Source organism: Mya arenaria, chromosome 3 (assembly GCF_026914265.1).
Source record: "Mya arenaria isolate MELC-2E11 chromosome 3, ASM2691426v1".
Classification (NCBI taxonomy): domain Eukaryota; kingdom Metazoa; phylum Mollusca; class Bivalvia; order Myida; family Myidae; genus Mya; species Mya arenaria.
The window spans coordinates 54,638,125-54,652,774 of NC_069124.1; the positions used below are offsets into that span (position 1 = coordinate 54,638,125).

General features: G+C 36.7%; 1 protein-coding gene across 2 annotated transcripts in view; it reads right to left on the reverse strand.

Moving 5' to 3' along the window:
• Window positions 1–2,628: 2,628 nt before the first annotated feature.
• LOC128228425 (uncharacterized) overlaps window positions 2,629–14,650 on the reverse strand; it is an 82,735-nt gene continuing 70,713 nt past the window's right edge. For both annotated transcript variants that reach the window (XM_052939730.1, XM_052939729.1), the window contains 13 exons: window positions 13,434–13,577; window positions 12,730–12,885; window positions 12,269–12,371; window positions 11,436–11,568; window positions 10,838–11,076; window positions 10,292–10,416; window positions 9,754–9,998; window positions 9,197–9,397; window positions 7,331–7,492; window positions 6,903–7,044; window positions 6,395–6,556; window positions 4,992–5,152; window positions 2,629–4,718 (listed from right to left, as the gene is read on the reverse strand). In XM_052939730.1, coding sequence (XP_052795690.1) covers window positions 4,614–4,718; window positions 4,992–5,152; window positions 6,395–6,556; window positions 6,903–7,044; window positions 7,331–7,492; window positions 9,197–9,397; window positions 9,754–9,998; window positions 10,292–10,416; window positions 10,838–11,076; window positions 11,436–11,568; window positions 12,269–12,371; window positions 12,730–12,885; window positions 13,434–13,577 — 2,078 coding nt within the window. In that variant the 3' untranslated portion in view covers window positions 2,629–4,613. The remainder of the gene's footprint in view (window positions 4,719–4,991; window positions 5,153–6,394; window positions 6,557–6,902; window positions 7,045–7,330; window positions 7,493–9,196; window positions 9,398–9,753; window positions 9,999–10,291; window positions 10,417–10,837; window positions 11,077–11,435; window positions 11,569–12,268; window positions 12,372–12,729; window positions 12,886–13,433; window positions 13,578–14,650) is intronic.

Consider the following 14,650-nt stretch of genomic DNA (forward strand, 5'->3'; position numbering starts at 1 on the left):
TGTTCAACCCCCATAAAGATTCCATAGTAATAATTTGTGTCTCATCTGTAACTTTGTTACTTTCAATCATACTTTCATCAAACATCAGGGACTTGTGGAGCAGCATTAGTATGTGATGCGTAAAGCATTTAAAGGGACTAGAAACCAGATGATACATTTGGGAGAAGTAAAGGAAATTGTCAAAAGCTTACAGGGGCTGTCTATCATGTAATTCCCAGTTAATTTAAAAAAGCGTCAGTATATGTATCTGTACCAATCACATGACTTTCAAATGCTAAATGTACACACTTTAAAATGAGAAATCATTACATGCTAATTTTAAACGGGTTAACTCAGCTGAGACAGTGACAAAATATTATTTTAATCATGTAAAATTATGAATGATCACCCTCGTACTAGCTCATATTGACAATTCTAGGCTTGTCTTGTGGAAATAATGTTATTGCCAATAGGGACCATCTGAATTGTCGAAAACTGACAAACTTGGCATCGATGTGTACAATGCATTAAAACTTACTAACTGAAGTACCACATAGTTTACAATTTATTTAAGTTTAGCAGTTATTTCGTATTTTTCCATTAAAAAAGATTACTGGGTATGTCTACCAGGTTAAATTCATTCCTTATGCGTGATTGGCTAGCCGGTGTTATCACGTGATATTACCGAGGTAGGTGTATAGCTTAATTATGTCACCCAATTAGAGTAAGCCGTCCTAGCACAGTGGATTATGAAGCTGGACTGCTATTTTGGCGACACGGGTTCGAACCCGGTCTCCGACACATTTTTTTTTTACATTTTGGTACTCTTTTTTTTACAATGATGGTATCAATGCGTAACACATCCTATTAGATAATTGTCCTGAGATTTGTTACAGAAAAAATTTTTTTTTTGGTGCCAATCTGGTGTACAGTCCCTTTAAAGGTCAATGGAATCTGTAAGGTATTCCGTAGAAATAATAGTATTTCCCAGATCACTTTGTCACTATTAATTAGATTCAATCATACAACACAGAATTGTAGCGCAGCATGGGAAGGTCTATCGTGCATGGCATTCCATCTCCAACATCAAAGGTCAAGGTCACACTTCGATCTTAATGTTGCCCCAAAAAACTGCATAGCAATATTTCATTATTCAGCTATAGCTTAGTAACTATATCAAAATGTTTATCATACAAATGGCTATCCGTCAAGGGAAGGTCAAGTCAAGGGCATTTGTTAGGTTCCTGTGACAACTCTGGTTTAAGCAGGAGTTGTGGGCCTTGCAACAGATTTGTATTGTCACTAATAACACGTGTACTAAGTTTCAAATGAATATCTTGAAAACAAATGAGTTATGACCAAAGGTCAAAGATTTTGCAAGCTAACAACCCCAAGGCTACCACAAAAACATCCTTCAAAGTAAAGACTAGTAAAAAAATAATATACAATTATTGACTAGTGAGCCACTGAATATGATCTAATGTTCAGATAGCTGTGCCCGATGGTAAATATGACTTTCTGCCAGTGAATATCAGATTGTTTTCACTCCACAAGTATATTTTTATATGACAATATATTTTTAAAATGCCAACTCTTACAGCTTTGTTTTATCCCATTTGCTTAAATTATGTTGATTCCGGAAATGTTAATAGACTGGTTCCGGTTTAAAATTGAGAACAAACAAGGTGGTAATAGAAAAACAATCCGAACCAAACCAGAGTTTTCTTGAATTGATTGATTCCTTTTTTTTTCACCAACCAATAAAAATATGAAGAGAACAACCAAGATTGAGAAAAAAAAAAAAAAAAAAAAAAAAAATTGCATTAATAAATTTAATAACAATCTTTATTTAGATCAAGACTATTAGTAAAACCCGAGTGAATATGATATATATTCTGCTTCATCGATGGCAATCCGAACCAATTAGAGTTTGCCTATTTATAAGTCATATAATAACAAATGTATTCAATGTCAACTATGAACGTTTATTATTCAACAGGATTGACTGTCAGAACCAATCACAAACTGTGTATTTATAAGTCGTATAAAAACAAAGTATAATTCCATGTCAACTATATAAACGTTGATCATTCAACAGGATTGACTTTCAGAACCAATCACAGACTGTTTATTTATAAGTCATATAAAAACAAAGAGTATAATTCCATGTCAACTATATAAACGTTGATCATTCAACAGGATTGACTTTCAGAACCAATCACAGACTGTTTATTCATAAGTCATATAAAAACAAAGAGTATAATTCCATGTCAACTATATAAACGTTGATCATTCAACAGGATTGACTTTCAGAACCAATCACAGACTGTCTATTTATAAGTCATATAAAAACAAAGAGTATTCCATGTCAACTATGAACGTTTATTATTCAACAGGATGGACTGTCAGAACCAATCACAGACTTTCTATATATAAGTCATATAAAAACAAAGAGTATTCCATGTCAGCTATGAACGTTTATTATTCAACAGGATGGACTGTCAGAACCAATCACAGACTTTCTATTTATAAGTCATATAAAAACAAAGAGTATTCCATGTCAACTATGAACGTTTATTATTCAACAGGATGGACTGTCAGAACCAATTACAGACTTTCTATTTATAAGTCATATAAAAACAAAGAGTATTCCATGTCAACTATAAACGTTTATTATTCAACAGGATCACAGTATGTTGGGAATGAAGTGGTATTAACAAATGAATTCTGAAAAATACTTACATCTATATTATATATACAAATTATGCATAGCAAATATCTGATATGGTGCAAAAATCACAATGATTTGATTGTGCTGACTACCTACAAATTAATTGATTGATATTCAACATACATATGTTCATTATCATACATGTACAGTCGAAACTCGATGGCTCGATATTCTAGGGACCGGCCAAAATACTTCGAGCCTTGAGAATATCGAGCCAAGCGGGATTGCTTACAGAATGTTATTTTTTTATTTGTTACAAAAAGTCTTATTTACCTCGTTTGTAATTGGCTATGCTATCTCCGCAAGAGAAAAGAAGAGTATTTATTATTGGACATAGTTAAGCATCGTCAAGTTCGTAACATGACTTATTCGTTACTTTAGAAAATATCATCTGATTTTTTTATTTATTATAAAAATACATTTATGCGAAAACAACAAACAAGCAATTGTAAACAGTTGGTAACACAAACATAGCTTATAAGTTATATCAAAATGCATAGAAATTTATAGATGGATAACAATTAGAGACAGAACTTTAAGTGATGGCATGTTTATTCAAACTGTTCAACTATTTAAATTTGATAATAATTATACTACCAGTCAAGCAATTTTAATCGATTAGGGCCTTGTGCTGAATGAAGCCGAGCAAACAAATCAAGGTGCGAGATTCTAAACAGAACCCGCGAAAATGACATCGACCCAAGCAAACAAAACAAAGTGAGAAATTCTTGTTTGGGTACGCGAAAACAACTTCGAGCGTGGAGAAATATCGACCCTCATGATATTGAGCCATCCGATCGAATTTTATATGAACAAAGAGTAAAAAAAAAACGGTCCTTTTAATCTGGTTCGAGCCAACGAGGATATCGAGCCATGAGATACCGAGCCAACGAGTTTCGACTGTAGTTACAATCAAATAATTCAATGATTTAATAATACGTAGATCATATGATACCAGATCATAAGAATTTGCTTAAATATTGCACATATTAAAGTATATTTGTTTGAAAAATGCTCAAGCAAAAAACGAACTACTAAAATGAGATCAACTTGATAATATGACAAAAAGATACCTCGTAGTGAAACAAAAGAAACTTGCTCATTGAACGGTTATATAAATAAAGTTATACTACGATAAATAGTCATACATTCTTTGCATTTTAGCATACGTTTTTCTCAGTTGCAAAGTAACCATCAATAATACCCCTTTTTTGGCATATATTAAGACAATAATATTACAATAGTTTAATTGCAACATTGAAAATTTCCAATGAAATATGCTTCGAATATCATAGAAGGTCAGCAATGCAGTACAGACAGAGACTAACTAAATAACTGGAATGAACACCACCGGTGGAAACAAATTCCGACCTAAATCTAAACACCCCTCTCCTATAGTCCATCACTAGCCCTTGGTCCAATTTTTAAAATTGTGAATTTTTTTTGACACTGCTCTGTACTTAATCTTGAGTCACCCATCATTTTCATACAAGTCCGCTGTGAAGGTGTTGCAAATGCAAATTTTCTCATCTGTGATTTCCTTGCTTGAATTGGCTATTATGGGCAGCCTTGTATTGACCTAATACACTGTTCAGTTGAAAATATGAAGACAACGCTACTTCTTTAAACCATCACAAGCATCATGCTTGTTCTTGCATAAGGTTTCCATGATTTACATGGTTACACTGAAACACTGTATTCTCTTGTTAATACTGCCTGAAGTTATTAACCAACAGAACAACTAAGAAAGTGTTCACTGTTCCAATGGTCAAGATCAGAACCTTAACATGTAATACACGGGTGAGGAGTTTGCTGCATCTATCAACTTCAATGTATACTCCTGCCAACCGCCCGCGCTTGTTAGAACAATCGCACCAACTGTTGGTGGTGTGAAAGTTGAAGGTCAAAACCTGGTGACCTCTACATGTAACACACTGCTTGGGTGTTTGCCACGCCCTTCAACTTCTGGCCCTGTCTCAATCTTCATCTCTTTCAGACTGCGTACACTCTGCAATAAATGGAAGTATTGTTAGACACCCACACACAATGTTAAAGGCCAGAACAAACCGCCGAAGTGTTTGTCACGCCCTCCAACTTCTGGTCCTGTCTCTACCTTCATCTCTTTCAGACTGCACACACTGGAATAATATCTTAAGAACTACTTGTTCTTGTTGATTAGTCTATGACAATTCATGAATGATAAACATTTTTTAGTTCAAACACTATTATCTGATACTCAGTTAAGAAGACAATAATGAAACGGAAACAAATTTCAACCCACCCCATGTTTGAGAGCAAGTGTAAAGCTGCGTGCATCTGTCTGTGTGGCGACATCAACCCCTGGAACCACAGTGGATCGCCTGGGGGACACGATGAGAGTATACCCATGAGTCTGTGGGAGTGGGGCCTCCTGCTGGTGGGGCTTGACCTGGTCCAGGGAACCTGTGCATCAAAACAGTGGGTATTTAAAAACTTTAAAAGGATATGATGAAAACTATAAAACAAAGGGCTTTAACACCTTCAAGTGGATGGATTTGACATGGGATATTTGTGAGTTTTGCAAAGTAATTTGATGTCGATGGCGACATCAAAATTATGACCAGTTTTGACAGAGATCCATTTCCATTGATGTTTTTTTCTATTTAGCATGGTACATTTTTGTAAATTACTTTTTCAACACATTTCTCTGTTACCACAGTGAACTTGGTACACTGTGCCGAACACACAGATGCGGGCATGAATCTTAAGCATAAAGAAAATTAATTAACAAAAGGGTTTAAATGTATGTTAAATATTTATTCAAGCATCTTATATACAGTTTTAATACTTGTTTCCATACATTACTTTATCTGATTATATTCAAGATACTCGAAATGAATGTTTCAAACAAATGGGTTTGCTGGGTCCATTTTAAGCACTCAAATGAATCAACCCAATTTCTACGATAGTAAGGTTTTAAGTTTGATGATCATTGCCGGAGAAAAATGTGAGAAACAACTTTTATATCATTTTTTAACATCAAACTTTGAGTCTATTATAAATTTCAGTTTTTTTTATTTAACTCATTTGTGATTATAACTGTTAATGCAATGGCATGTGCTTACCAAAATGTACAGTACAAGGTTATTAATACCAGATTATTTTGTTAAAGAAAACAGATACCAAAGTAGTCGTACCTACTTTTAGGTTGGTCTGAACCTGTGTTTATCCCTTTATACTGATTACTATTTTTTGATATTCTGCCGAAAATTGTTGTTATTGTCTATACTTGGTCAGGCTTTTGGTCAAAAGAGTCATGACTTGAATCAGATAATTTAGCCTTATAAGCAAAAAGACATAGATAGCAAAAACTTTAAAAAGCGGTAATGTATGTTCTTTTTTTCAAGGCAAACATTTCAACAGTAAAATAATAGGCACTCTTGAGGCAACTGTTGCCCTTCTAAAATATTTCTTCTAGTCAATACTTTTCTTTCAGTGAGAAAACAACATTTCACCACACTCAAGTTTACCGGCTGCTGTCATGAGTAATACTAATATTTAACCTGTTCAATCGAGAATTTTGCAGCTTTATAAACACAGCTAATTGCCACAGAAGACCCATTTTCAGTGAAAATTAAGGTGTGGTCGCACTAAAAAAACGAATTTGTTGTTGCCTAAATAATTGTTTGATTTAATGAAAATTACCATTTGATATGTGGCACTGTGGGTTGCTGTATGCGTGGTTGAGTATTGCTCGCTGTCGAAGCTGTTGTGGTTTCCTTGGTGACATCTGCCGCGTCAGAGACAGTAGACTAGCCTCAGAAAGCTTTGGAGCACGTACATCGTTTGTGGAGAAGTCAACACGATCTCAGAACACAATGCACAAAGGTCATTACTATGCGCTGTCAACATATTTTTGTGCTAACGATAAGTGACGTAATTTTTGTAAGCAACATACAATGAAAATACACGTAAAAAACTTTCTTCTTAACACAGTATCCACTGTTAAACCCCTCAAATAAATCAGGTTTCAAACATTTGTAATAGTTGCAATTGGGGTATTATAAATTTTTTATAACTTGATATCTCTTTTATTTAGATAGACGATGACATTACAAGCATGCCATATTCCCAGGGTGGGGGAAATATCCCCCAGAAATCGAAACATTCCTCCGGTCTCCTAGCAAGAGATGAATATAAATAACTGACTGACCTGTTATGGCATGTACTGGGCTGTGTTCTATGTCTAAAGACAACGTATGAGTGTTGACGGCAGGGTAGTACTCCACATGTTTCCAGTGTTTGACAAGTGCAGGGCCCCAGTTCTCGGCTGACAGGCATGACTCACGGATACGCTTAAATAATAAAAAATACACTTTCAGATTGTTCTCTTGGGATGGAAAATTCACAGAAACATGAATTGATTGTAATATAATTTGTACAGCAATCAATATGCCATAAGGCACTAGTTTTCCTTTTTAAAATGTCTCCTATTATCAATGATGTTGAAATCTTAGTTCTAAGCCTTATACCGGTACTCTATATATGGCAATAACAATTAAGCAACTGTTCACTTCAACACTCAGACAGTGACTTTTTGATCTAACATGAATCAACCAAAAATATTTTTATTAGAGCCACCTGCATGATAGATCCCTCTAGACTGGAGACTTTCTTGATTGCGTAAATAGGAATGGTAATGACTGTAGATGTAACGAGAACAATCCCGAGCCCCTCGGCCCAGGCAGGGTATACTTCATCCTCCAGGTCGACCCCCGAGACGATGGTCGACACCAAGATAAACTGAAATATGCAAGTGGAATTACTGGAATATGAAGGATGGTTGAGGAATTAATGGAATATGTAGGGTGGTTGTGGAATTACTGGAATATGAAGGGCAGTTGTCGACAGTGTAACAAGTGACTGTATACAAACATTTTAAAGTCTGTTATAGCCAGTTAATGTTGACTGTTGTTGTTGCTAGTTTGCTAACTCAAAACAAATATAATTTCATTTGATCAAATTTGCAAAGGTTGTTCAATAACTAGAGCTGTCACAGGAGTGACGAATACCCCCAAATGCCGCCTGGACACAGGAATGGCAAACCATTCCTTTGAAAAGAGGCCATAACTCCCAAGATTACTGCACACTGCATCTTCTTTTATCATGCATGTATTGTTTGTCCGGAAACCGTTTTTCTATTTTTGTAACAGTGCACAAAAACCTTTACTCCACTGGCCCCATTTTCAATCACAAGTATTATCTTCACAGAGGCTGCCTATACAGCAAGTTTCATCACAATATCTCATGCCCAATTAAAGTTATGAAGCAGAAACCATTTTTCTATTTTTAGTAACAGTGACCTTTACCTTGGCCCCACCAGCCCCAATATCGAACTTGACCTGTATCTTCTGATGTTACACCTGTGTACCAAAAAATGTTCAAATCTGTCAAGCCTTTCATGAGTTATCGTCCGGAAACTATTTTTCTATTTTTAGTAACAGTGACCTTGACCCCATCAGCCCCAATATCGAACTTGATCTGTATCTTCTGATGTAACACCTGTGTACCAAAAATTGTTCAAATCTGTTTAGCCTTTCATGAGTTATCGTCCAGAAACCGTTTTTCTTTTTTTAGTAACAGTGACCTTGAACTTGGCCCCACCAGCCCCAATATCGAACTTGACCTGTATCTTCTGATGTTACACCTGTGTACCAAAAATTGTTCAAATCTGTCAAGCCTTTCATGAGTTATCGTCCGGAAACCGTTTTTCTATTTTTAGTAACAATGACCTTGACCTTGGCCCCACCAGCCCCAATATTGAACTTGACCTGTATCTTCTGATGTTACACCTGTGTACCAAAAATTGTTCAAATCTGTCAAGCCTTTCATGAGTTATCGTCCGGAAACCGTTTTTCTATTTTTAGTAACAGTGACCTTGACCTTGGCCCCACCAGCCCCAATATCGAACTTGACCTGTATCTTCTGATGTTACACCTGTGTACCAAAATTTTTTCAAATCTGTCAAGCCTTTCATGAGTTACCGTCCGGAAACCATTTTTCTATTTTTAGTAACAGTGACCTTGACCTTGGCCCCACCAGCCCCAATATCGAACTTGACCTGTATCTTCTGATGTTACACCTGTGTACCAAAATTTTTTCAAATCTGTCAAGCCTTTCATGAGTTACCGTCCGGAAACCATTTTTCTATTTTTAGTAACAGTGACCTTGACCTTGGCCCCACCAGCCCCAATATGGAACTTGACCTGTATCTTTTGATGTTACACCTGTGTACCAAAAATTTTTCAAATCTGTCTAGCCTTTCATGAGTTATCGTCCGGAAACCATGAAAACCGACCGACCGACAAGCTCACTCCTATATACCCCCCTCAAACTTCGTTTGTGGGGTATAATAAGGGTAAATGAATGATCAGTAATATCAGTAGTGGCATATTATTACTTCTATTATTTGGCTATTATCAGAGACCATTATATACACAAACCTACCATCATAATGAGTGGCGAGACGACACACCACATTGCCCGCCACCACCAGGAGACAGGGTGACCAATCATCAGCTGGATGTCCTTGCAGAAATGTCGCACCCTATAAACCCAGGCAAGCCCAAGACACATGAAGAGACCTACAACCACACTGGGGGTACCCCCACAGAACTCATCTAGCAGTTGGAGTAGGTACTGGCCACCCTTAAATGACAAAGTATTTTTTCTTTCGAATCTTGACCAAAGTTTTTAATCAGAATATTTTATGAGAGAAAAGGCTTTTAATAAGCGTTGAAACAAGCAATAAGAATTTTGGATGTAACATGGTAAAATAAGTTGAGATTGTAATATGATTAAGTATTATCATGCTATTTGGGCCTGCACTATTTACCTAAAAAACCCAGGACAAGATAAAAATATTGCTGTTAACATGGTACTGAACTATATGCCTATTCTAGAGTTATGGTCAATGGCACTAAGGCCATGAGACTGCCTCAACTTTTTTCCTTGACATACTGACCAGCTTTCAATGAAAAGAAAAGCCCACTATCAACACCTACCCTAGTTGTAAGTGGAAGACCAAGAAGGTACAACAAGGAGCACACCACAAGGAGGACAAGAATCCGCGACTTGCGGAACACCTCCACCTTTTCGTCCATCATCACTGTGACGATGATTTCCGTCATGACAAGCAGCGAGCTCATGCCCATCATGATGATCATCAAGAAGAAGAAAGCTGACCACATGGCTGATGGCTGGAAGTTGGTCACTGCTGCCGGGAATGCTACAAACACCAAGCCTATATCTGAAATAGATTATCACATTAAAGTTTTAAGCATGCATAAATCTATATGTTGAAACAAAAAACAATCACCCAAAACAACAGTAGTTTTATTTTAGCATTGGCTGGTTCCACTAAATAAATGAAGTTTGTGTTTTCCTAACATGTTCAAAACAAGTTGCTTTGCATGCAGACTTATAGTTTGCCAAATAAGTGAAATGCAATTTGTGATCTTGAAATACTTTACACACTACAAGGAGATACTACAAGGTGAACTTTTTTGTCGCATTTGATAGAACATACAGATATCTACTCACTTGATGTCACAACATTTTCTATAGATGTATCCAGCTGATGAGCCAGAATGCCAAGGGAGGCAAATACTGTAAACCCAGCCAGAATGCTCATCAGCGTGTCTATTACACAGATGATTATTGCATCCCTGAAACACAACAAATATAGTAAGAATGGTCTAAATTAGGGATGCAAACAAAGATTCTAATGTTTGAATATTCGATTGAACGTTTGGCATTCGAATGACAAAATCGGTATTCGATGTGCTAGTTTTGTACTATAAACTGTTTTTTGAAACAACTTTAGCGCTTTGAATTTAACTGAAGAGTATAGCGTATAAGGTTATATTTTCTGAATTTATTACCATTATGCTAAGAAATGAAAACATACTTTAGAGTGCAAATACAGTGAATGAATATCAATGTTAATCATTTAAGTGAGTTGTGTCAATTATTATACTACCATAGCATTTATAATAAAGAATTATAATAAGTAAAAACATGCATGAAAATAAGACATTATCAGAATTTTAGTTTACAAATCCAGAACCAATAAGTCACATAACCCACCTATAAATATTATTATGGAACTTGTTATAACTGGAAAGTGTGGTCAGCCCCCCACTACACGCAGACAGGGAAAAGAACACCTGTGAAGCAGCATCACTCCATACGCGGAATGACAAAAAGTGATCCCACTTGGGGGTCACATAGAAACGTATTCCCTCTAGGTGGCCGTCCACCAGCATCGAGCAGATTAGCAGGACGACCAGAATGACGATGGGGATGATTACCACAAAGTAGGCTACCTGTGGGGGGGGAGGTATATGGAACTATTTTTGAATTGAGTAAATACAGGATCAACAGCAAAAATGTCTCAAAATTAGTGATTGAAAGGATTTCATAGTTCAGGTTAAGAAATTTACTTAGATCTGGTGTATATATTTTATTTGTATTCTCCTCATTATAATATTTTACCAAATATGGCGGCTGCCAATTTTGACAATTTTTCACTATGTCCTAAGTATGCTTTTAATAGAACTAAGTTTTGTCTCTTGATTTTTCTTATATATTTTTTGCCTGCGTCCTATATATGATAGCATCCTATACACAATGATTTAGGGATAACATCAAATTTATGAAAACATCAAATGCTAGATTTACATGCCTTGCCTGCAGAGTAGATTCCCCTGACAAGACATAGGAACACGATGACCCAGCACAGCAGCAGATAAAGAGCCAGCTGCCACTGTACCCCACCCATCTCATGTAGGCCGTCTGATATGTTCAACACCTCTTTGCTGTAATACAGGTTCATGCCGTATTGACAAATGAAGGAAGCTCATTGCAATATGGCTCAAGCCAAAAGTAGTCATAATATTTAATTTATCAAAAATGGTAGGTATCATGGGATGACATGGTGTTATGAGTTTAGGGCAAAGTATTCCAAATTGGATGCTATTTAAGTATTTAGTTACATGCTGTATTCTTGATATTTCTTTGCTCCAAAATTATAAGATGTATAATATACTAGTGTGATGTATTTTAATAAATCACTGAAATACTAAGATAACTGCGGGAAAAGCTTTGGACTGTTTTACACGGGGATTTCTAAATTTAGACAAGGGAATACAAGCTAGTTTGCATGCACATGGCTACAAGAACTACTTTTTAGTATTCAAGGGAGGTTTTTGGATGAAAATTAATAATGGTTGTTTTATGTCACCCAGATTGTTTCTTTGATGTCATTTTAGGAAGTGTTAAAGGGTACATTTTAGGGCTCTGTATGGTTTGATGGTCAATCATCCTCTGTCATGGTGGAAATAGTCTTTAAAAATTCCAACCTTAGCACTGGAAGCTATGGAAACATAAATGAGTGCTCTCTAATGTTTAGCTCATTTATAGCCAAAAGATTAAGGAACCCATGCAGTATGATACACTTCTGATATATTGAGTATTTAAAGTATCTTCACAAATGGGCTAAATAAATAATCCGCTCACTAGAAGTACTCGGCACTTGGGTCCTTGAGAGTGGCCATGAGCGATTGCCTTTCTGGTAGATAGATGGCCTCACCATGCTGGTCCTCTAACCACTCGATACACACTGAAGTACAGGAAAATATATAAGACAATGTTATTCATTCTGGAGTATCTTGTACCATCAATGTCTGGGTTGAGGAAGTATCTAAACTAGATATTATATGCAGCAAGATATTGTTGACTTCAAACAGATTTTCATTCAGGGATAAGCAGAAAAGCAGATGATGATAGTATTTTTTTTATCATTTTAAGAGATTCTTAATCATAGATTCTTGAACACAATTTCTACTAAGTTTCGGCCCACACGAATGATACATTGACATGTTTTATTCATATATTATAACACCTAAGATTAACAACACACAAAAAAAACCATACTGGTACAAATATGTTGAGCTCAAACACTCTTCTCATAATCTTACCTGTGGTATTTTCTTTAGGGAATGCTGATTGGTTAGTGGCATGCATGCAGTCTAGTAGATACTGTGAGCAGTTGTCATTCTCTGTGTCCGAACTGAGGATGTAGGTGGCATTCACCAGTGAACAGTTTGTCACCTCGTAGCGATTAAGTCTGCACGCTGAAGAAAGATCAAGTATGTACACAACTATGAAATTCAGAAATAGTTTTTTCTTCTGTTAAAAGAAAAAAAAAAAAAGTTGAAAAAACATTTTTAATCAGATAAAATTAACTTAAAGGGAGAACCACAAGTAGTTGTCATAGCTTATAACCTTAGTTAAGTGTCTCACTGGTCATATAGTATAATTACTCAATAATATCAAAAATACTTTATTTTCATTAATTTTATGTAATAATCATACTGTTTAATGTTAAAAACACTCTTACTTTTCTTTTAATCTGACGACGAAAAGTTTAGGAAATCAACTTAAGTTAAGAAATGTCTTAAGAGTTTTATGAAAACCAGTCCACGGTTAAAAAATTGCAGCAAAATGTGTGTCATTAATTAATAAACGTGTACCATGTTCAGGTTCATTATCTTGATTTATTTCTGTTATGATAGAAATGGATTTTTTTTTGCATGATGGCACGATTTCAACAACATCAAGATTATAATTGTACCTCAATTTTTTATTCTTAAAAAACAACATACAAACTTAAGATGCTTACCATCTGTATTCCAGGGGTTGTCACAGGAGGCCCAGGGCAGACTAGCCGAGAATGAGGAGAACAAATAGTGCAGGGCCCAGGCATTCACAATGTTGTAGTACACACAGATGATTGCCACTGTCACCACCATTGCATACCCAACTCCTGTGTAATGGGGGAAGGAAAATAATATTGTAAAACTCATTGATAAAGAACCTATAAATGAAAGAATGGTTTTCAATTATTTCAAGATAAACTACATAACTAAATGTATGTAATATTCAGTTTTTTTATCACTTTTTAGTACATGTAGTTTATAATGACTTTTGTTGCTTAAAAAAAGAAACAAGGTTTGTGATTAAACACTGCTTAATAATTAAGATTACCATCCTGCTTATCTCAATCCAGCCTCATAACCTTCTTCCACACATGCTCTCACCTTCCAGTCCTCACCTTCCAAACATGCCCTCACCTTTCAAACATGCCCTCACCTTCCATAAATGCCCTTACCTTCCATAAATGCCCTCACCTTCCAAACATGCCCTCACCTTTCAAACATGCCCTCACTTTCCAAACATGCCCTCACCTTCCAAACATGCCCTCACCTTTCAAACATGCCCTCACCTTCCATAAATGCCCTCACCTTTCAAACATGTCCTCAGCTTCCAAACAAGCCCTCATCTTACAAGCATGTGTTGCCTTCCTCACATGCCTTTGTCTTCCCCACATGTTGTCACCTTCCGAAAATGCCCTTGCCTTCCCCACATGCCCTTACATGTCTTCCCCACATGTGGTCGCCTTCCCCACATGCTCTTGCCTTCCCCACATGGCTCACCTCCCACACATACTCTTGCTTTCCAAACATGCTCTTGCCTTCACCAAATGGCTCGCCTCCCTCAAATACTCTCGCCTTCCCCACATGGCTCGCCTCCCTCACATACTCTTGCCTTTCCCACATGCTCTTGCCTTCCTACTCTTGCCTTCCCCACATGCACTTACCTTCCCCACATGCTCTTGCCTTCCCCCACATACTCTTGCCTTCCCCCACATGCTCTTGCCTTCCCCCACACGCTCTTGCCTTCCCCACATGCTCTTGCCTTCCCCACATACTATTGCTTTCTCCACATGCTCTTGCCTTCCCCACATGGCTCGCCTCCCTCATATACTCTTGCCTTCTCCACATGTTGTCGCCTTCCAAAAATGCCCTTGCCTTCCCCACATAGCTCACCTCCCTCATA